General features: G+C 35.8%; 10 protein-coding genes across 10 annotated transcripts; 4 read left to right on the top strand and 6 right to left on the bottom strand.

Moving 5' to 3' along the window:
• Positions 1 to 917: 917 nt before the first annotated feature.
• Positions 918 to 2016, top strand: RO3G_03338 (uncharacterized protein; the record flags this gene model as incomplete). The annotated part of the gene is made up of 2 exons (XM_067657929.1): positions 918 to 1067; positions 1132 to 2016. 2 exons carry the CDS (start codon positions 918 to 920, stop codon positions 2014 to 2016), a joined length of 1035 nt encoding a protein of 344 aa, XP_067514030.1.
• A 599-nt stretch (positions 2017 to 2615) lies between these two features.
• RO3G_03339 (uncharacterized protein) lies at positions 2616 to 3340 on the bottom strand (the record flags this gene model as incomplete). Its single annotated transcript, XM_067657930.1, has 4 exons — positions 2616 to 2680; positions 2725 to 2802; positions 3123 to 3202; positions 3330 to 3340. The coding sequence occupies 4 exons, from the start codon at positions 3338 to 3340 to the stop codon at positions 2616 to 2618; spliced, it is 234 nt and encodes a 77-aa protein (XP_067514031.1).
• A 1825-nt stretch (positions 3341 to 5165) lies between these two features.
• RO3G_03340 (uncharacterized protein) lies at positions 5166 to 6027 on the top strand (the record flags this gene model as incomplete). The annotated part of the gene is made up of 5 exons (XM_067657931.1): positions 5166 to 5394; positions 5454 to 5627; positions 5678 to 5696; positions 5760 to 5861; positions 5919 to 6027. The coding sequence occupies 5 exons, from the start codon at positions 5166 to 5168 to the stop codon at positions 6025 to 6027; spliced, it is 633 nt and encodes a 210-aa protein (XP_067514032.1).
• A 325-nt stretch (positions 6028 to 6352) lies between these two features.
• On the bottom strand, positions 6353 to 7277 carry RO3G_03341 (uncharacterized protein; the record flags this gene model as incomplete). Its single annotated transcript, XM_067657932.1, has 6 exons — positions 6353 to 6529; positions 6578 to 6763; positions 6816 to 6900; positions 6949 to 7019; positions 7078 to 7136; positions 7268 to 7277. The coding sequence occupies 6 exons, from the start codon at positions 7275 to 7277 to the stop codon at positions 6353 to 6355; spliced, it is 588 nt and encodes a 195-aa protein (XP_067514033.1).
• Positions 7278 to 7839: 562 nt separating this feature from the next.
• On the bottom strand, positions 7840 to 8360 carry RO3G_03342 (uncharacterized protein; the record flags this gene model as incomplete). Its single annotated transcript, XM_067657933.1, has 2 exons — positions 7840 to 7855; positions 7954 to 8360. 2 exons carry the CDS (start codon positions 8358 to 8360, stop codon positions 7840 to 7842), a joined length of 423 nt encoding a protein of 140 aa, XP_067514034.1.
• A 1127-nt stretch (positions 8361 to 9487) lies between these two features.
• RO3G_03343 (uncharacterized protein) lies at positions 9488 to 9893 on the top strand (the record flags this gene model as incomplete). The annotated part of the gene is made up of 3 exons (XM_067657934.1): positions 9488 to 9491; positions 9606 to 9673; positions 9771 to 9893. The coding sequence occupies 3 exons, from the start codon at positions 9488 to 9490 to the stop codon at positions 9891 to 9893; spliced, it is 195 nt and encodes a 64-aa protein (XP_067514035.1).
• Positions 9894 to 10359: 466 nt separating this feature from the next.
• Positions 10360 to 11007, bottom strand: RO3G_03344 (uncharacterized protein; the record flags this gene model as incomplete). Its single annotated transcript, XM_067657935.1, has 4 exons — positions 10360 to 10413; positions 10464 to 10709; positions 10765 to 10875; positions 10930 to 11007. 4 exons carry the CDS (start codon positions 11005 to 11007, stop codon positions 10360 to 10362), a joined length of 489 nt encoding a protein of 162 aa, XP_067514036.1.
• A 528-nt stretch (positions 11008 to 11535) lies between these two features.
• RO3G_03345 (40S ribosomal protein S1) lies at positions 11536 to 12692 on the top strand (the record flags this gene model as incomplete). The annotated part of the gene is made up of 4 exons (XM_067657936.1): positions 11536 to 11539; positions 11599 to 11614; positions 11674 to 11712; positions 11951 to 12692. The coding sequence occupies 4 exons, from the start codon at positions 11536 to 11538 to the stop codon at positions 12690 to 12692; spliced, it is 801 nt and encodes a 266-aa protein (XP_067514037.1).
• Positions 12693 to 14526: 1834 nt separating this feature from the next.
• On the bottom strand, positions 14527 to 15981 carry RO3G_03346 (uncharacterized protein; the record flags this gene model as incomplete). Its single annotated transcript, XM_067657937.1, has 4 exons — positions 14527 to 14816; positions 14994 to 15617; positions 15671 to 15809; positions 15871 to 15981. 4 exons carry the CDS (start codon positions 15979 to 15981, stop codon positions 14527 to 14529), a joined length of 1164 nt encoding a protein of 387 aa, XP_067514038.1.
• A 479-nt stretch (positions 15982 to 16460) lies between these two features.
• On the bottom strand, positions 16461 to 19580 carry RO3G_03347 (uncharacterized protein; the record flags this gene model as incomplete). Its single annotated transcript, XM_067657938.1, has 1 exon — positions 16461 to 19580. The coding sequence occupies one exon, from the start codon at positions 19578 to 19580 to the stop codon at positions 16461 to 16463; it is 3120 nt and encodes a 1039-aa protein (XP_067514039.1).
• Positions 19581 to 20972: the final 1392 nt, after the last annotated feature.

Genomic DNA, 20972 nt, shown 5'->3' on the forward strand with positions numbered 1-20972 from the left:
TTGTTGTATCTATTAGAGTGGCATTCACTCAATTGAATGCTTTTTAATATTTTTTAAATGCTAGATTATACATAGTTCAATAGACGAGTTCGCCTTTCCCCTTTTTTTTTTTTTTTTTTTTTTTTTTTTTTTTTTTTTTTTTTTTTTTTTTTTTGTGTGTGTGTGTGTGTAAAGAAAACGATTATTCAGGTGCCGACGTTGCGAGGATTATTTGAGTTGGTTCATGGAATAGATACAAGCTATCTCTGGTAGCGGTCTTTTTGATGTAATGACGAATAAAATTGCAGTGTATTGGTAGAGGGGTGACAACAAATGTCCATACCCATTTCATTTTGCTACACAAATTGAAAACGAAATAAAAGTCATGTAAATAGCTTTTAAGATTGAAGGCTTTTACAAAGCTCTATAATATATCACTCTATCAAAATAGAGTATGGAAAACATCATTAGATGAATAAACCTTCTTGTGCTTGAAGGTCTTTCAGAAAGCATCTATTGTTCCTATTAAATTCAAACAATAATGAATAATTAATCCATCATGCTGTCTATCCTTGACCTTATTGGATAGTTCAAGTAAACTCTCAAGATAAAATACATGTGTAACTCCATCTGTTTTATAACAATTTTTCCTTTTATTACACGTTTTTGTTAAAAACACCATATTTGGATTAAATCAGTGTATCTCTCCCTGCCATTGAAACGTTACACTGCTATATATTGCTTCTCGGTTAACTGACATTTGTGTTTTCCAATCAATTATTTTGAATCCATACACCTGCACTAGATCTAACATCGTTGTTAATTCTCAATGGTTATGCCCTTGATAAACCTAAAAAGATGAATCAATATAAATACCGCTGATTCAACAAATATATGTTTTTTTTAAGCAAAAAATAGTCTCAAGCTATACTATAATAATGCAGCTCTCTTTTACTTCCCTTTTCGTTATTGCTACTACTGTAAGTCTTGCTCTTACATCTTCTGTTGAAGGAAAGACAAACAAGCACCACCGAGCACCTAAAGGTAAAGCATTTGATCATATTCTTCAAATATGGTTTGAAAACCAGGTAAACTGTCATTTTTGGTCAAAGATCAGAAAGAAAATGGTAGAGATTTAATGATTATCCATAGGACTTTGAGACCGTTGCCCAAGTTCCTGGCTTTACTGATCTTAAGAAGCAAGGTATTCTTTTGGATAACTTCAATGCAATCACTCATCCCTCTGAGCCCAACTATGTTTGTGCTGGCGGAGGATCCAATTTTGGTATCGATAATGATGATTACTACAATATTCCTGCCAACGTCACTACTATATATGATCTCTTGGAGAAAAAGGGATTGACATGGAAGGTCTACCAAGAAAATATCCCTTCTGTTGGCTACACTGGTTACAAATCAGGTACCTATGTGCGAAAACATAATCCTGCTGTTATCTTTGACTCTGTTGGATTGAACCGTACTCGTTTACAAAATATTGTTGGAGGTGATCAGTTTGAAAAGGATCTTGCTTCAGGAGATTTCCCCAACTGGATGTTTTACACCCCTGATATGAACAATGATGCTCACGATACAAATGCTTCCTTTGCTGGCGAATGGTTGGCTAATTTCTACAAAAAGACTTTGAATAATAAGGAATTCCTCAAGAAGACGGTTGTATTGATCACATTTGATGAAAACAAGACAACCAAGACAGCTAGAAACAGAGTTTGGTCACTTTTGCTTGGTGACATCCCTAAAAAGCTTAGAGGAACAACTGATAGTACCTTTTACTCTCACTTTTCTACCTTGAACACCGTTGAGCTCAACTGGGAGCTCGGAAGTCTGGGCCGTCAAGACGCTAACAAGACCATGAACAACGTTTTCGCATTCGCTGCCAAGAAGCTCCATTACAAAAACAAAAATGTTTCTGAAAATGAAATTCCTCTTGGCATTGACTATATCCCTGGTTTGTTGACTGGCCTGTCTTGGAACCAAACACACTCTAACTCTACTGAGTTACCTCCTCAACCCAAATAAAGAGCTTTTTGGAAATTTGAGACTTAATAAAAATATACACTATTCTATTATTAATCAATAAACTATTCTATATAACATCTAAACTAGGGCTTCAGAAATAGACCCACATAAAAAGAGAAAAATGAATGATGCTTAGTTAATGTAAAGACTTGATATATAAATTTATAAATCATATTCTAAATTGACGTTACGTAAAAAGTATAGCTAAATAGGATATTGCAAATGCTATTATAACTAAGAATGGAATGACTGTACAGGTTACAAAAATACAGATATAAATAATTTTGATTGTTATATTTTATTCCTTCATCCTGTTGAATGTGTTTTGTAAATGCTGTATGCAACTTGCATAACAAACGATAGCAAAATCATTATTGAAGGTAATATTGTAAATCACAGGTGTTTAGACAACTACTGTGTTTTCCAAGTATCTAAGAAAAATATGAAAATAATTGAGAAAAGAGGAATAAAGAATTGAGAGGATTTGATGATAATAACTAGGAAACCTTGATGGATTAAATGACAAAATATAATAAATCAGTCCTTCATATGAAATTATGAATCATTTTGTTATGAACTTACCATTATGATGTAAATAACTAAACATTTGGAAGAGAAAGTGTTTCCTCTATAGTGATTTCTCTTGTAAAAGCTTCTGGACGTCCTTTGTTTTTAAAATAGAGTTTGCAATGTTAAGCATATTTTTACTCGCATTAAAGTCTCGTTGCCAAAGTATTCCGTACTTTTTATAGCCCAGGATATAGTTGGCCAGCTTTCCTTCATGTCCTATAACAGATAACAAGTAAACTTTTCTTGTATATTGTTCAAAATCATTCCCAGCTTTTTCACCATCGCTTCATCCATGGTCTTGTTATGACACTCGCACTCCTTGGATCTTGAGCCCTTGTAACCCTCTTTGCCACATCTGCTACATTTAAGTATTTTCTTTTTATCTTGCTTCTCGGGTTATAGTTGGTTCCTCTTTCTTTTTGATTTTGCTACTTTTATTTCATTGTCATACTTTTCATCTTAGTGCTTTCTTTGTTTTACTCTCTGTAAATAACGACGAATTGGTGATATTTTATCAAGGAATATGAACTTATTACCTTCATCATAAAAAGGGCAAGCATTGAATGTTTTTGTTTCATAGCCATGCTGATTACACAATCTCTTCATATCTTTTTCTCTATTTTTATAATGAAGTATAGTTTTCAGTAAGGCTTCAATTACGCGCTAAATCTTTTAGTTTAAGAATACTTTCAATACTCTTTGCATGTTTTAGCTCTAATCTTTTGCCTAAAATAACCGATTACTTCTTTGACATTTTAAGAGTACTAATATTTTGTTTAGAAAAAAAAAAAAAAAAAAAAAAAGAGCATAGCGTATATCTATGAAGATTTTTGATCAAACAGCATGGGCTAATAAAAGTATTTCGTGATGGAAAAGCATTGGTAGCAACACAGAGTCTCATCTGTATGTACATGATACCTGGCGAAAAGCCAAAGCCATGTCCTTACCATTCAAAATAACCTTTTCACGAAACAGCACTCCATCCGTTGTTTAAACGTGCGTCTTCGACTACAAATGCCTCTCTCAGTTCTTGATTCTCTGTCTTTCCTGTTGAATCAATTGCCTAAAAAATCTCTTCTTTTCTACCCAAAAAGCTGTCGTTTGGAGAGTTCGATGGCCTATTATTTGTACATCACCTCATGAACTCAATCACTTGGCCTATGAAGAGATCCCAACTATCCCTCTAGAACCTGGTAATAAACTCCTAAAGTGGTTACCCCAAAATTAGTTTAAAGTGCTCCAAGTATTGCCCATTACTTCTTCCCTTCTTTTATATTTTTGCCTTTATGCCCAAAAGGTTTTTTAGTTCTTTTATTTTATTAATCTTTCGCGGGCAATTCAATGCATTTTAGAAACTACGTGCCCCTTTTGCCTTTTTAATTTTTTATAAATAAAAATTTGTTTAATCGTAGTTTCGCGTTTTGTTTTGTGGAGGCGTTACGTTTCACCAAAAGACACACCACAGAGAAAAAAGGGATTTACAGGGGATTGGAAAATTCCATCTGTAAAAACAATCCGGATGAGATTTGTTGAAAACGAAAAATGAATTCTAAAGAACTGAAAGAGATAGTAGATAAGCTGATTGAGTAAACAAGTGTTAATTTTTTATTAAAAAAAAAGGATGGTATTATATCCAAAAGCTTGACTAAGGAAAGATGGGCTCAGAAAGAAATCCCAAGTCCTCAAAGTGAAGACAAGCAGGGTTTTTAAAAGTTGTACTCGTTCAAGGCAACCCCTACAGTGATGCAAGCAAAAAAAGAAAAATGCCAAAGAAGAGAAAATAGTAACGAAAAGTGACAGTTGGCCATGAGATTTATAGAAACGTGATACATTCACTGGCTCTAGATTATAGATGACTCCTTGTAATCCCTTCTCTCCTTTGAGAAGAAAATATTCCAGGTCAAACCTCAAGCGATACATGATTTAATCGAGCATTTTTGAGTCCACTGTGGTTTTATAAAAAAAAGTTTTATGTTCTTGCTCTTCATTAGAAGGCAATAAAGGCCTTTGATGCTTTTATAGAGTTTAAAAAAGTGAATCCTCTTGAATCAGAATAATCATGTATCACAAAGTTTCTCCCCACTTTGCATTTCCTCTATTTGATGAGTAAGAATGAGTTGGTAACATGGCGTATGTCTTTATGAAAACTTCGTTTTATGTAAGGCTGTGAATCCCTTATATGAAACAGATGTCTCGAATTTATTTTATTTAATTTCACAGTGCTGTAAGCTATGCGGTAAGTCGATCTTTTGGTAGCGTAGTACAAAGCAGATCCCCTCTTTTCTTTTATCCATACACTAGGATGCATACATATTATTTGTATTGAATTGTTCATTTGTGTAAGTAGACATATTGCTTAACAGATGATAACAATACAATCAGAAAATAATTTTCATTCTTCTTTGTTTTGTTATTTAACAACGAATAATAATTAACAAAAAAAGAAAAAGAAAACCATACTCCCCTTCCCCTTACATATATGAAAAAGGTTCTGGACAAGTAACTAGGCAAGGTAAAAAAAAACGTATAAAAAGAATCTAATGATTTTCTTTTCCCTCTTCTGTATTCTTAACAATATCATGCATTTGTCTTCTCGCGCCTTTTTTCTTATTTCAAGTGTTCTTCTTCAAGTAGCCTCAGTCACTGCTAGCAAATGTGTTAGTAAGACAACCGACTTTACTAAAAGCCATGATGGTTGGAAAGAGATTAGTGATGCCAAGAAGGGGGTTGACTTCACTGCCGAAGGTCTCAAGCTGACCCTTTATCCACCTGAAAAATATGTTCCTGCAAAGAACGCCTCTCAAGATGGTAGGAATTAAAAATAGTTTAAGTAGACCCTTTTAACATTTTTTTTATATCATGAATAGGCTTACCTTATAATAAATATACTTCTCCTTATGCTCCCAATTTCCAATTTGAAAGCTTGTTACAGTATGGTCGTGTTAGCTTTGAATTGAAGACTGCTGGCGCACCCGGAGTTGTTACAGCCGCTATACTAATGTCACCTGGTGGCGATGAAATTGATTTTGAAATGCTTGGAGGTAAAGCAAGATAGAGCTTTAAGTACATTGTCTTACGTTTTTAATATTAGGTGACCCTAAAAAAGTCCAGTAAGAAAACAATACGATCATGCATATATTTGAAACTCACGTCTTTTTGCTAAACTATAACAGAACCAACTATTTCTATGGTAAGAACATTGTCTATGGTGTTAATGGTGGTAACCATGATACTGAAGATACGACATCAGGCTTTCATACTTACACAATTGACTGGTAAAGAAGAAAGGAAAATGGCGATTTAATTTGCTAACCTAACAATGAAATAAATAGGAGCTCTACTGAAATCAAATACTTGATTGATAACAAAGAGATTCGTAAGGTTAAAAGGTCTGATACATGTAAGCGTGCTACTTGTGAATATCCAACTGAAGCCTCGTAAGTTAATATAACTAAAATTTTCCAAAAAAAAAAATTAAATTGTACTTTTATTTAGTGCTATCCAAATTGGTATTTGGGATGCCAGTAGCCCATCTGATACAGCAGAATGGGCCAAGGGACCAGTTGATGTGAGTGCAAATGTTTACTTTTTTAATTCTTTATTAAATGTTTTTTCTATTTATTAGTGGAAAAAATATAAAAGTATCTCTGCAATTATTAAATCTGTAAAAATTGAATGTGGATCCAATTAGAGTTTTTAATAATAAAATATATATGTAATCAGTGGCATAAAGAAATAACAATAGAAACAGCACTGCTGTGTCATTTTATAATGTGTGTTCATTTTCTGTGTTTAAAATAAATATATCTTCAGGATGCTGTTGATGTTGTATCATCGGAATATCATTTTGAATATGAGGTGGAGAATCAATAAGACCTTCTTTATAAGATTTCATTGCTTCCTCATATTCATCCATTTCCTTTTTAAAAGTGTCGTAATAAACCTATTTAATATATAAATATTTTATTAAATACATTTCTTTATTTTGTACCTTTTTTTCTTCTTTAGTTAGCCCTTTCCATTTAAGAGCAAGCAGTCTTGTAACATCACCAATATTTTCCTCAGGATTTTCAACCTTAATTTTGTCACGTTCCATACGACAAAATAAGAAAAAGACATTACCAGGCCCTTTAGGAGCATTTGGATCTTTCTTTTTCTTTGGCTTCACGTTCTTGTGCTAAATACAATATCAATTTAACTGTGACTTTTTCAACTACTATTGTTATTACCTTTTCAAAATCATTATGCAGTATCTCTGAGCCAGAATCAGAATGATGATCATTGTTCACTTTATCAACTCTTTCTAATAGTAAACTACATTTCCAATATAAATAACAAGGCAACCTTTTATGTTTTCTATACCTTCTTTCAAGTCTTAATCTTTTAATATGTCTACGAGCTTTGCATAGCTTTTGTTCAAGTATTTCATTTTCCTTTATATTTGAATAAGGATGAAAAAGGTAGGATGATTATGTTGTGTGTGCAACTTACTTCTTCAATAGCTCTATATCTTTTTTTAAGCTCATCATATTTTGTTTTATGCTTAAAGTCTAAAGAAATAGTATTCATTTGTAAAGTAAAGAGAGAAAAGAAGTTTAGAAGAAAGGGAAAAAAAATTTTATTTAAAAAAAGATGGTGTGTGGTGTGCGTTTGTATAAAGAGAAAGTATATAATATTTCACCTTCAGTCATGAATATTTTTTTTAGTTTCATTCGTTCAAGTACAATTCTCTTTTCAGAAGCAGTCCAATAAATGCAATAAAAAAGGGAATTTCTCGTTTACCCCCAAAACAAACCAGATTTTTTTTTAAAGATTTCTATTTATTGCTCCGCGTTAAATATTCAATGCAATAGTTAAGAGACTGGTGCAAGAAGAAGAATAAACAAAGTAATATATGAATAAAATAAAAATGACAATAATAATATATGAAAAAAGAAAAAGGAACTGATCGATCAAGCTCGTTTTCTTCAGCAATGTAGTCGCAGACGGATTATGAAATTTTGAAGGATCTGGTTAGGTAGGAATGACTAGCCATTGAAAATGTAACTCTAGTGTGCTTTCCATATAAAGAAGAGTGTTGTAATGAGTACCATATTGGCGGTAATAATTTTATTTTGACAGTAATTGATTGGATAGAAATCGAGAGTTGAAAAGACATTGGAAATGTCCTGCGTGTCAACGGTGGGCCACAAGAATTCACGGATTACACCTTGTCAGACCGCAAGTTTTGGTGGACATGTGAAAATAAAGCGATCAGCCGAGTCGACAACTACGTTACAAAATGAACAGATTGAAGTGGTGCATTTTGCTGGCAGGAGGCGATGTAGCAGAAACTTATGCGAAATTCTTTTGTGAATGAATCTGAACATGATATTTCTTTGAATTGCCATAAGTCCCAGAGACCAAAAGTCAAGCCAGAATTGCTTTTGAGTAGCAGCGAGAAAACATGGTGGAGGATTCAATTGGTTGACAATTTTGCGGAAAGTTTTGGTAGTAGCGTTTCGAAACGTTTTAGGAGGAGGAAGTCGAGATTGTAGACAGTTGATCAGAGGGTTGAAGCGAAGCTGAGGTAGATTGGTAACTGTTGTATCAGGGTTGGTAGCTTGAGGCAGGCAGTGTTTTCCGAAGAAGTAGTTAATGTGTACCCTTCCGGCATGTATGCCATGAAAGATTTTATTGATGGTACGACGATGGTGTAGGGCAATGTCTTTTTGTCGTTTTCGTTGAAAAATCCGTAGCTGAGGGTTGAACTGGAATACATCTCGTACTGCCATTTGGTTATATATGCTTGAAAATTTGAATAGATTCTCGGAGGTCACAAATATACTCCGGACAGGCAAAGACAAATGGGTTTGATGGGCAAGGGCCATTTGACTGAAATCTCGGGAAATACGGTCCAAGGATTTGACGAGCTGTGAATACATGTAGTGCAGACGTATAGACAGTCGAGGGCGGCTCTCTGGAAACAAAAATGGGATTTGATAGCGTTCTGCTTTGTAACTGTTTTGCATATGGGTTTGAAGCACTTTGTTGACCTTAGTTTTTCGTTCAAAAGGCGTATCCAGCAAAAGCGGTTGAATTTAATGAAAGTATAAAGCTGCTTGTTGCATATGAGGATCAATGATATTCAGCCCACCATGGCACTTTGTAAAGGTCAGAACATCCCATTTGACACGGGGGAAATGCTTTGGTTTAGAAACTTTGACATGAGACTTCCGATTTTGTTGATGTCTGGTTGAGTCACGGGAGTCACTCAGAATAGATACCAGCACATGGAAAGTAGTAAGGTATTAACAATGGTGGCATGCCCAAGGATAGATAGCGATAGTGTTGAGTACAGTATAATCTGTTGGTTCATTTTGGTTATAAATTGTGTCATGAAAGCTTCTCACTGTATCCATGATTGGATTAACGGAAAACGAAGGTACAGTACAGGTTGAGGATTGGAAGGCAGATGAATACTGGAGATCCCCAATTCAGCCAAGCTGTCTGCCCAATACCATAAGTGATCGCGGCTAAACATGGATATAGATTCCATTTTGTGATAATTGATTGGAGCATTGGAGGCTAGACTGAACACGTCCAAGTGGAACGTCAGTTATTGAATGTCTTGTAGGTTGCTCAGGAGCACAAGGGTGTCGTCTACATAGCAAAGGATATTTGTGGTCACCGATCGTGGGATTTCAGCATTTAGTAGAAGACTATCCTTGACTTCTACTGTATATCCAGAAAAGTTGTTGTTTTGAAAAACAGAATGTAGAAAAGGTTCCAAAACTAAATTGTATAGAACGGGTGAATTTACGAAAGAAGAGTGTAGCATCAGCAACAAAATTGTTATCCGCCATTCTGCGGCAAGAAATAGCAGTAAAATTCTAGAAGCTCGTGCTAAATTCATGGAAGAATGGGTACAAAAAGGCATGCTTATATGCAAAATTGTGTATTTCTTGATGAATCAGGTTTCGATATAAATTTGCATCGTTCGAGAGCTTAGTCATAGCGTAGCACTCAGGCAATCATAGAATCACCTTCTGCAAGAGCGGTCTCTCATACAATTATTGGTGCAATTTCAGCATTTGGTGTTATGATTGTGAGTATAAGGGATACAGGAAACATTTAGAAGAGAAAGGTTGTAGGCGCCACGAAACGAAAAACATCTAGTGATGCGGCATCTGCTATATAAAAAGGGAACTACAGCTGGTCATTATGTCAAGTCTATCAGTGACACATTGGACATTATGGATGAATTTCCCAACATGAAGGGATTTCATATTGTTATGGACAATGCTCCAATTCATAGTAATTGCTGATCCTGTAACATACCTATATACCTCCCGCCCTATTCTCCTGAGCTCAACCCTACTGAGCAGATTGTAAAGCTTTGAAGGATAGAGTCAGCAGAAATAAGTTGAAGGATATGGAAACTCTCACTTCAAGGGTTATTGAAGAAAGCAAAGATGTTCCTGTCGAGCATTTGCAACATTTCATTCAGTATTCTATAAATTGTTTTCCTAATTGCTTAAATAAAGAACCTTTGTAATCCATTTGGCCAGACATTGATCAACTTATTTGTGAAAGGCAGTTAATTTACTTTCAGAAAGCTGGTCAAACTAACTTTAAACATTCGACCAAGCTAACCTCTTTTTTCTGGGCAATTTAACTACACACATGTGAGCAATTTTTTCCAAAAAAATGGGCGAAGTTTTCAAAAATTGGTAAATTGAAAGTGGAGGCACTGTCATAGAAAATCTATTTTTTTTATTAAAAACAGGAAATTTAATGTTTTTGTTCTTGTTCTTCTTCTTCATCATCGCTTTCATCACCTTCAGGCTATTTGTATTTTATGAATAAAAGTACTTTTTATTTTTTATCAGTCTTACCATATCATCCATATTTGGTAATCCACCACCAGCGGCACCAGCTTGAGCCATTAAGCTCTGGAAATCTAATCCTCCCATAGGATCAGCCTCTCCTTGCTCTTCTTCTTCATCTTCATCTACCCATTTCTGGAAATCAACCTTTACAAAATTAAGCTTGTTTCCTTTTTGAATCTTGGGCCAATATTTTTCCTCTTTCTTGTAGATAACCATTGTCAAATTACGAGCTGTTAAATGTTGCTTGGCATCCTATAACTTTTGTTTTAACACTTCTCTCCTTTTCTACTTTTAAAAACAAACGTACCTCAACATTAACAGGTGCAAAAAACTCAATCTCGGCTTCATATTCGTTTTGTTCTTTTTCACCTTTACCTTTGAATACAAGCTTGTTCTCGGTCAAGTCAACCTTGTGTTCCTATAAAACTTTTTTTAACGATAATGAACTATACTCATATCAACACAAACTTACCTTAATATCAGATATTTCAACAGTCAAGTAAAGCAAGTTAGCTCTTTGAGCCCAAAGAACAGTTGGATGAAGAGGCATAGTAGATAAAATTTAAATTTAAAGTGAAAAAGAAAAAAAGAGAAAAAGTTTCGACGCGTTTCCACAAGTTTATGAAAAGCATTGTCGGCGTTTAAATTCATTTCTCACAGATGACGGCACTGTGAAACCTTTGGCAGGCTTTATTTGTTTCTTTACCAGTAAAAACACCCTCACACTTGATTTCTCTCTATCAAACAGTTGTTTGCTTGCTATATACCATTGTGCTTCTTTTTGAGTAATGTTACTAAATGAATTGCACATCAACTCTATTATGAAAAAAAAAAGTTTTATTTAATGTGCATAAGAGAAACTATGAAAGAATAAACAGAAATATTTTTGTCTAGTTTCATTGGGCTACTTTATGAGAATATCATCTTGCTTGTATTGACAAGCCACCGAACCAGAAGTTTCGGCCTGAAAAGGAGTCACATGTCCCTTCAGCCCCCCTCCTCCAGTCTATTGTCCAGCAGGACACTTAACAGAAATCAGTACAGGCAATCAAATGAATCCTTCTTTTAAATCGATATTATGGGTACGTGTGTAAACCATCCATCCATCCATTAATAACTAAATCATCCTCCATCTTTATAGCTGTCGGCAAGAATAAGTAAATAGATGAAAAAAAATAGATACGATTACATGTAAACTGACCTTTTTTTTGTAAAGGCGTCTTTCTAAAGGAAAGAAAGGTTTGAAGAAGAAGGTGTAAGTAATATCTCAATCTGTGCACGAAAGAAAAAGGCAGAGGAGGTTTGCGGTCGAATGGAAAAGTATGACTTTGGGTCAACATTGAGTAATATCAGCAGTGATTAGAAACGATTAAAAAATTCGATCAAATATACTTCATTTCGAAAAAATCAACCAGCAAATTTCTTCTGTCTTTTCTCTATTTTGCATAGGAAATGGTTAAAAAAGAATCGCGTTAACTTTTATTTTTATATAGCGTTGACCCCTTCACTCGTAAGGACTGGTACGATATCAAGGCTCCTTCCATGTTCGAAGTCCGTCAAGTCGGTAAGACTTTGGTCAACCGTACTCAAGGTCTCCGTAACGCCAACGACTCCTTGAACGGCCGTGTCGTCGAAATGTCTCTTGGTGACTTGTCCAAGGACGAATCTCGTTCTTTCCGTAAGATCAAGCTTAAGGTTGATGAAATCCAAGGCAAGAACTGTCTTACCAACTTCAACGGTATGGACATGACTACTGACAAGCTTCGCTCCATGGTCAAGAAGTGGCAATCCCTCATTGAGGCCTTTGTTGACATCAAGACCACTGATGGTTACTTGGTTCGTCTCTTTGCCATTTCCTTCACTGCTCGTCGCCGTAACCAAATCAAGAAGACCACCTATGCCCAATCTTCTCAAATCCGTCAAATCCGTAAGAAGATGTTTGAAATTATGACTGAAGAAGCTTCTGCTTGTGATCTTAAGGAATTGGTTGCCAAGGTTACCTCTTCCGCCTCTCAATCCGCTCAAGATGCTATCGCTGTCCGTATTGAAAAGGCTTGCCAAGGTATCTATCCCCTCCAAAACACCTACGTTCGTAAGGTCAAGATCCTCAAGGCACCCAAATTCGATGTCTCTGCTCTCTTGGCCCTTCACGGTGGTGCTGCTGCCGCTGGTGATGACACTGGTGCTAAGGCTACCAAGGAATTTGTTGAACCCCCTATTCAAGCTTCCGTCTAAATTGCCTTTTACAAGGAATAAAATAAACATCGCTTGCCTTTGCCTTAATTGATATTCTTTAATATTTAATATCCATACTAATTACAATCATTACAATGCTCTACTGTTGAAGCATCATGCCGTTAAGTATATATCTACTTGCTCTGTATTAAATACTTGCAACAGTTGCGTACAATTAAGCCTTTTTAAATGATACAAAATGATCTGTAGGCCTTTACAGATTTTGTCTGAGAATGCTCGATTTCACGTTCATTTAAATTCAAAGTCTTATGTTCATTCTTCACATTTTACATAGAAACACGCGCACACAAAACTATGAATTTTAATCCGTTTCTTATTTTTCTAATACATTAAAAAGTATAAAAGATTCTTGAAAAAAGAGATGGTATAACAAAAGGATATGAAAACCCAAAAAGAATTTGATAAATAGCCATAATGATTGACACATGAATGATTGAAACCAATGTCCTATATATAAAGAGATGCTATGAGATGCATGCCAATAAAGAATAAATATCTTTTTTTTTTGTTTTTGTTTTTACTTGTGATTGATTGCCTCAACACTTTTACCAAATGTCACTAAATAAATCAGCATGAAAATGGTGGGCATTTGTTGTGCAAGTAACCAATTAGACGCATCATGTTCAGTCCAACCTATCAATAGATCTTTTATATAAACGATGGCATTTGGTACATGATAAGGTAGAAAGGATGTTAAGAACAGCAACCAAGTTTGCCGGTATCGATAATTATTTAAGGAAGATGGTAAGTCCTAATGGAAGTTAAATAGGTTATGCTCTGTATACCTTTCTTCATCTTTTTCATGTACTTACGGATTTTGTAATAGATGTACGTGAAGCTGCAGTCATGAGAAGCCAAATAATATAATATAGTATAAATACGATAGGTACAGGTACAAATCGAATAGAGGCCAAAACAATAGAGAGATGAATAGTAAATTGCTTAGATTCTGATAGAGTTACAGGCAATGGAGTATTGAGAAATTTAAAAAGTATACTCATAACAATGACAATAAATGTCACAGCAAGCCAAATAATTCCCATAAGGCCGACGGCTAATATAAACAAGAATGGACTCATTAAGATAAGCATAGGCTCATCACTACCAAAAAGCAAGTCTTTTGTCATTAGCCTGTACAGAAACGAAGGTTCTGTGATGAATTGATTGCTCGTTATGTAGTATTGACATGCGCTTAGCAAAAGCAGAAAAAGGATAACTTGCATGAAAGTAGTACTCATGCAATCTATAATGGCTTCTTTGTAAGAAACGAATTCTTCTATAAAAGAAGGAAAGGATTTCTATTAGTGTCTGCTATCGTTTTCCTTTTTTGTTTTTCTTACTTCTTAAAGTGACTACATAAGTACAGGACTGAGTGAATAGAATCAGCGAAGCGCAAACATACAAATAATTCGTCAAAATAGACCCATAGCGAAGCATACAACGACCTAATGTAGCATACCAATCCACACGAATCAAAAGCCCTAATGGTTGATTATCCGTATAAAAGCTAAATGCCAATCCCTCGTCTCCTGGTGTTTGATGAAACATGATTTTGTCTGACACATTCTCTTTTAGATTTCGATAGAATTTTGCCTCCTTTCCATGAATCGTTTGTTTCATCATAGGTTCAAAGATTGTATGAGCTTTTGGAGTCGATTGAACAACGTGAAGATCATAAGCAAAAAGTGAATGATAAAGTTGTGGAAAGATATGTTTTGAGTAGTATCCTTTAACAGTCAACATTTCTCCTTTATGGCGCACAATATCTTTATAGAATTAAAGTGAATAAGAAGCATAAGCATTTTTTCCTGTTCTATATACCCCAAATGGTTGATTTGTGTACAGTCGTCGAGCCATTGTAGATGATAACGAATGGATGGTTAGGAATAACCACCTCCCCTTTTTCCATAAGACCAATGTAGCTTACAGGCTGGTCAAGTCTTACATTGATAGATCTATAAGGAATTGATCCAACCAAACTCTCAGCTGAAGCTGAAGGAAGTAAAGTGATTGTTGGACGAATTGTTTTACACATCCACTGATCTAGTCCACTCTTTTCACAAGTAACTAATTGCCATTGATCATCATATTCTTTTGGGATATCTGTCAGAAAATGAAAATTCCGGGTGTTTTGAATAAGTGAAAGGCGTGGCTCGTTCATTGTAGATGACAAGCGATAACCTTTTTGATTAGATAAATTTAATATCTGGACATTTTTTGATATGTTAACTATTTATGATTACATGAAAACGATTTCTACAAGTTTTTTCATTCACTTACATTCTTGATTTTTAAAAGAATCCAACTGTTCTTCCAACAAATATCGTCTAAAGATATCCATACGCTCACTCACATTTTTAAAAGAACCACTAACGTCAACTAAAGTCGTTGCTAGTCTTTTGACAAGCTGGTTACACCATAAAATGGCCATGTGATCAGAACCAGTCCAAACGAAAGGTATCGCTGTCGAGTAAGTTGCGAATCCATGTGAATCAGGCACGATATATTGCAAACCAATACTGTCAGAGTGAACAATCGTATCCAGCGAACCACCTGCAATTGAGACTAGAGTGACCTCTTGAAGGGCACCTGCTTCAAACTGAGATGGCTGCCAGTATCTGGATAGATCATGGTACACTTGATCCAGAACAGGATCAAGCAAAATAGGTGGATTAAGGTGGGGTGTTGCGAGAGTGACGATGGTGTTGATGCTATTGGGAATATAATTTGGTTGCATCAAAATTGTTCTGGCGACAATGCCGCCCATAGAATGACCAACGATAATGACTGAATTGACTTTACCTTTGTAAAGATCTAAAATGGTTTCAATAGCAGCGTTACAGTAAGTCGCTTGATCTAATATATGCTGACCAGCAAACGCAGTCAGTTCTTCATTTAAATCGACTACAATAAAAGTGATAAATAAAATGCGTAAGCCTAAGAAGTCAGCGATTTACGAGTAAACCAATCAATGTCTTGCATTGATTTTGAAGCCTTTTTTAAATAAGATTCTTTTGAAGTCTCAGAGGCTATGGATCGTACTTGTTTATAACTTCCTGCTTGTCCTGGTATAAATAATGCAGGGACTCCAACCAACTGTGATTTTTTATTAAAAAAAATAATTCTTTTTTTTTTCTTTTGTTTTTATTTTTTTTACTTGTTCAGAGTCAACATAGCCTTCACGGTAAAGGTATAGTGTATATTTTTTAGACAATCTTGAATTAGGTTGAGGCTGAACTCGATAATAGTTTGGGTAAATGTAAGTCATTTCGCAACTATGCACATCTTTTCGTTGTAAAGGGTGTGTGTATAGCTTATTTAAAAGTGAAGAGTCCAGCATAAGTGCAAGTATCAAAAATGCACAAACAATCCATATCCACAATAATATATGTCTCGTAAGACTCAACATGAAAAAAAAGAGAGAAAAAGTACAAACCGGAGTTTTTATTACAGAAATGATCCGAAGATTAGTGAAATTTATTGTTTCCTATAGCTTTCTGCTGTAAATCCTTGAGACGTTCATCTTACATATGAGCTACTGAGCTAATAGCGTTCAATTTACGCTCATGGTTTATTAATATTATCAAAACCATCTATTAAATGACCCCATTATTGATATTTTTCAATTTCACTTTACAGGAATCACAAAAGTAAAGAACAATAAAGATTTTATTACAAAAAAGTTCTGTATAAATGCAATAATAAAAAGACTGAAAAAATAAATATGCAAATGAGTTTTTTTTTTCTCTAATCGCTTTCTGTATCGGGTTCTTTTACACCTCCTTCAATGATCCATTTAAGATGACGAGCACGACGACGTTCTTCTTGTGCCTTTAATTCATTACGTGTCTTCTTCTTTTTCTTTGAGAGTTTGGCCTTCACTTTAGCTTCATCAATCTTGCTTTCATCATCAACAGCTGACTGGCCTTCTTTGTAAAGTTTACCGCCAATTAACTTCCAGCTTTCAGGACATAAGGCACTTACAAACTCATTAGAGTGAGAAATCATGACTACAGCACCTTCCCACTTCTTGATAGCTGTTGCCAAACCACCAAGAGCTTCACGATCCAAAAAGTTAGTAGGTTCATCCAAAACCAACATATGACAGTTATTCCACATAGCAGCAGCAATGACGACCTTGACCTTTTGACCACCAGAAAGGGCACTCATCTTGGTATATTGAGCAATATCAGGATCAAGTCCAATATCAGCAAAGTGTTGACGAATGGTAGGCATACTCAACTCACGGTAAAGTAAACCTTCACGAGAAGCTTCCTTGTCATCAAATTGTTGAACCAACTTTTGGAAACCAAGTTCGAGCAACTTTTCACGAGAAATCCAGGTATTGAATTTGTGAAGCTTGTTCTTCCATTTGATCTCATATTGGAATGTCTTTTTGAATTTGGTACGGCCCAAGAGAGCTTCGATCAGTCGTTGTTCGCCATCAACAGTAATTGGCTTTTCCATTTGAGCAATCTCATCCTGGCTCCACGCACGTGTTTCTTTCTCAGCTACTTCCTTGTCTTCACCGGTTGAGTAACGCCACTGGAGATAATCAGTGGGGGTCTTTTCAAGATGCTGGTTCAAGTGATGGAAAGCATGTTGGGCGACATAACCAATACGGAGAGCAGGGTGACGCCAAACAGTACCTGTTTGAGGAATGGTTTCACCAGTCAAGAGCTTGATCATTGTTGATTTACCAGCACCGTTAGGGCCTACAACAGCTACACGAGAAGAGAGCGAGAGAGAAGCAGAGGCATTGTACAAAGAGGGTTGCTTGTTACCAGGATAGGTAAAAGTACAATCAGTCATCTTCAGAATAGCCTTTGTGTTGGATCGAACACCTTGCAAAACAGAAGGCTTGGGGAACGTAAATTCAACAGTAGAAGCATCCAAGGTATAGTAAGTACGAGCAGCAGGATAAACATCTACAAAAGCGGACAAGTTGCCGTGATACAAACGAAGCTTCTTGTTATTGTAGTGGAGAATCTTGGTACAGACGTTATCCAAAAATCCAGAATCGTGAGAAACAATTAAACAGGTTACTTGACTTTGAGCATTTAAGTAGTCCTCTAACCATTTGATATTGTCTACATCCAAGTGATTGGTAGGTTCATCAAGTAAAAGGATATCTGCCTTGGAAAGAATAGCACGAGCTAACTCTAATTTCATCTTCCAACCACCAGAAAGACCAGAGACAGAGATGTCCAAACGAGCATCATCGAAACCAACATCGCGAAGGGATTTTTCAATAGTTTCACGAGGGATATTCTTCAAAAGCTCATCTGCAGCAACATAGTCCACTACTTTGAGGGAAGTATCGGCAGCTTGAGAGTTGTAATCGACCAAGGCAGTGCGTACTTCATCTTGAGAAGGGAAACCCTCAACTTTGCCGTTGTGGATAGCTTTCATCAATGTACTCTTACCAGCACCATTTTCACCACACAAACCATAACGCTGACCACGATGTAACTTGAGTCTGGTGTGGTTAAGCAAGAGACGGGTACCGTAAGCTAAAGAGAAATCGTCAACATGACAAATTTCTTCACCCTCTTGTTCATCAATTGCACTGTCATCAGCATCCTTGTTGCGTTCCTTGAAAAGTTTGTGTACTTGGTCGTAAACACTATCAACTACAGTAGGAATATCGCTCTTCATCAAAAAGGCCTTGAGGTAAGGAGTAAAGATCTTGAGCCAGTTTTCCTTGATAAACATTTCTTGACGAGCAAAATCAGCAGCAATGGTGCCTACATATGATAGATAAGGAGCAAAGAAGGAATCAAGGAAACCTTGGACCTTTGTAGCAGCAGTCTTGACAGCCGTAGTAGCCTCTTCCACAGTGACAAAAGTAGATATATTGTCAGTCTTTTCATTATGACCACCAGCAGCAATCAAAGTGTCTTTAGCTTTGTTAGCCAAAACACGAATTTCAGGGAAAGCTGCAGTGTCTGCTTGACGTTCAATACCAGGATATAACTGAGGCAAAAATTGAGCAGCCGTACGAGGGTCACGCACAAGTTTACACAGATTGTCAGTGATCACAACCGTTTGACGCAAGAGAGTTGTTGATCGCTCATTTAAAGCACGAGTCAAGAGAGGAACCATGATGGCCAACGTGGGACCGTTCACTTCGGCAACAAAGGTAGTTTGAGCCAATTTTTCGATAGTTTGAGGTACACGTGTAGGATTGCCCATACAAAGCACGAGATCCTTGAGATGACGGTGAATATCAGGGTTACCACCAACTGAGCAAACCTTCATCATGGCCTTCTCAGCTGCAGCTGCAACTTCCTTTTTGGTATCAGACAAACAATCGGAAACAGCAGGGATGATCTCTGGCAAACATTCACCGATTTGATCAGGGGCTCTTTCAGTAAAACGTTCAAGCAGCTTGAGTGCACCAATCTTTGTTTGCCACTTTTTCGAGCTCGAGCTGTTGTGTCCCATACCTTCTAAAAGAGCAGGCAAGAGAACCTTGGTGGCTTCAGGTGGGATCATATCCACCAAAGTACGAGAAGCAGTCTGGGCTGCCTCTTGAACAACACCACCCTTATCAGCATAAAGATCAAGGAAGGTAGCCAAGTGTTGTATCATCAAAGGTTCAATTTCATGTCGCAAAACTTCTTCCATAGCATTGAAACCTATCAAACCTCCCTCTCTTTCTAATCCAGACTTTTTGTTTTTAACAGAAGCTAAAAGTTGATCCAAAATTTTGTATTGTTTGATCATAATAAATCCCTTTTCTTGTACAGTTTTTGCTAGATCTTGAGCTGCTTGTTCAACTTCTTCAGATGTAGGAGCAGTGTTGATCTTGCTCAAAAGGTCGTTCACAAGAACCGCTTGTTCGTTGGCTGCAGAAACCATCATCTAGTTTTTTTTAGGAAGTAGTAAATAGGAAAAGGATATTATTTCTTTTAAAAAGAAAAAGAGAATGGATAAAAGAAAACTAGACGCTGTATGATAACAAGCAAAAAAAAGATAAAGAAACAGAAAAAAAGTTTTTTATTTTTAATTTTTAAAAAAGGAGACCGCAGTCCGATTAATTTAAATGCCGCAACTGAAGAGCAAGTAATTCGTTCTTGACTGGAACATAGATCTTTTCATCACCAATAAAACAAAGTAACTTTTTAACCAAAATGGCCACTATTTGAATTTTATATATTTCGATCAAGAGGATTTGATACAGTTTTTATTGAATAAGTTTGCTCGAAAAACGGCTAATATAATACAAGTATGAAGAGATATGCTATTTGTTTTGAAGGCTTATGTCAATTACTTTGATCACTCTATGGCTTGCTTTTACTATAAATTTACATAATTGATATAGCTTTTTGCAAACAAGTATACAATAAGCCATTCCATACTACATATATCTCATCCGTCAAAGATTCACAAAGAAGCAAGAGGCTTATCCAATATGTTTTCATCGATTAATCATTATCTTTTCTAGACAGCCTGATTCTTGTTCCAAGAAATCAACTGTAATTCTTGTATTATAAACCTAGCCACTGACATTAATAAAGGTGTATTAAACACCTTTCAGACTGCTTTAGTATGTTACCCGAGTCAACCAGGGTGAAGAATGCATAAGGAATTGTTATGCGGTTATTTATGGATCAAGGCTACACCCACTGATGAATATGTACAATTGATAGCATTGCTATGCTCTCTTAAGTTTGTAGTTACAATTTCTATTTTCGTTGCTGGTTAGGTTAAGCTCTCGTATTTAATGGAAATTGTGTCCAGTTATACAGATTTTTTTTTATCATCCTTGACCTTTCCTTTAAAAATTGTTCACTTGCACAGCGTGATACATAAGTGTGCTTTTGATCGCAAACTTCTATAAATTTTTATCCATAAAGTCATTTGCTTTGGTATCCTCAGCATTTGATCATGCAATGAAATTCAGATGTGTTCATGAACAAGAATGCCAAATTAGATTGTATCGTTTGTACCATCAAATAATATTCATTAGAATTGATAAAAGTCTTGTGAATGTATTTTGTCCTTTTTTTAGAGAGCAATCAAACAATGATTTATATGAATTGTACAAGTCGACAAACTTTCAGACAGCTTATTGACATGTGGAAGCAAGGTTTGTTCTGACGGATTGCTATTTTCTCTCTTGTATTCTTTCCAATCATGGTCGTTCTTACCCTTCATGTACTTCATATTTCTTGCATTGAGTTGGAACCGATTATCTTTTGGTTTTAAACTATTACAAAAAATAGAAGAAATAACTGCATTTCTTTTTAAAGT

This window comes from Rhizopus delemar, genomic scaffold (assembly GCF_000149305.1).
Source record: "Rhizopus delemar RA 99-880 supercont3.2 genomic scaffold, whole genome shotgun sequence".
NCBI classification, from domain to species: Eukaryota; Fungi; Mucoromycota; class Mucoromycetes; order Mucorales; family Rhizopodaceae; genus Rhizopus; species Rhizopus delemar.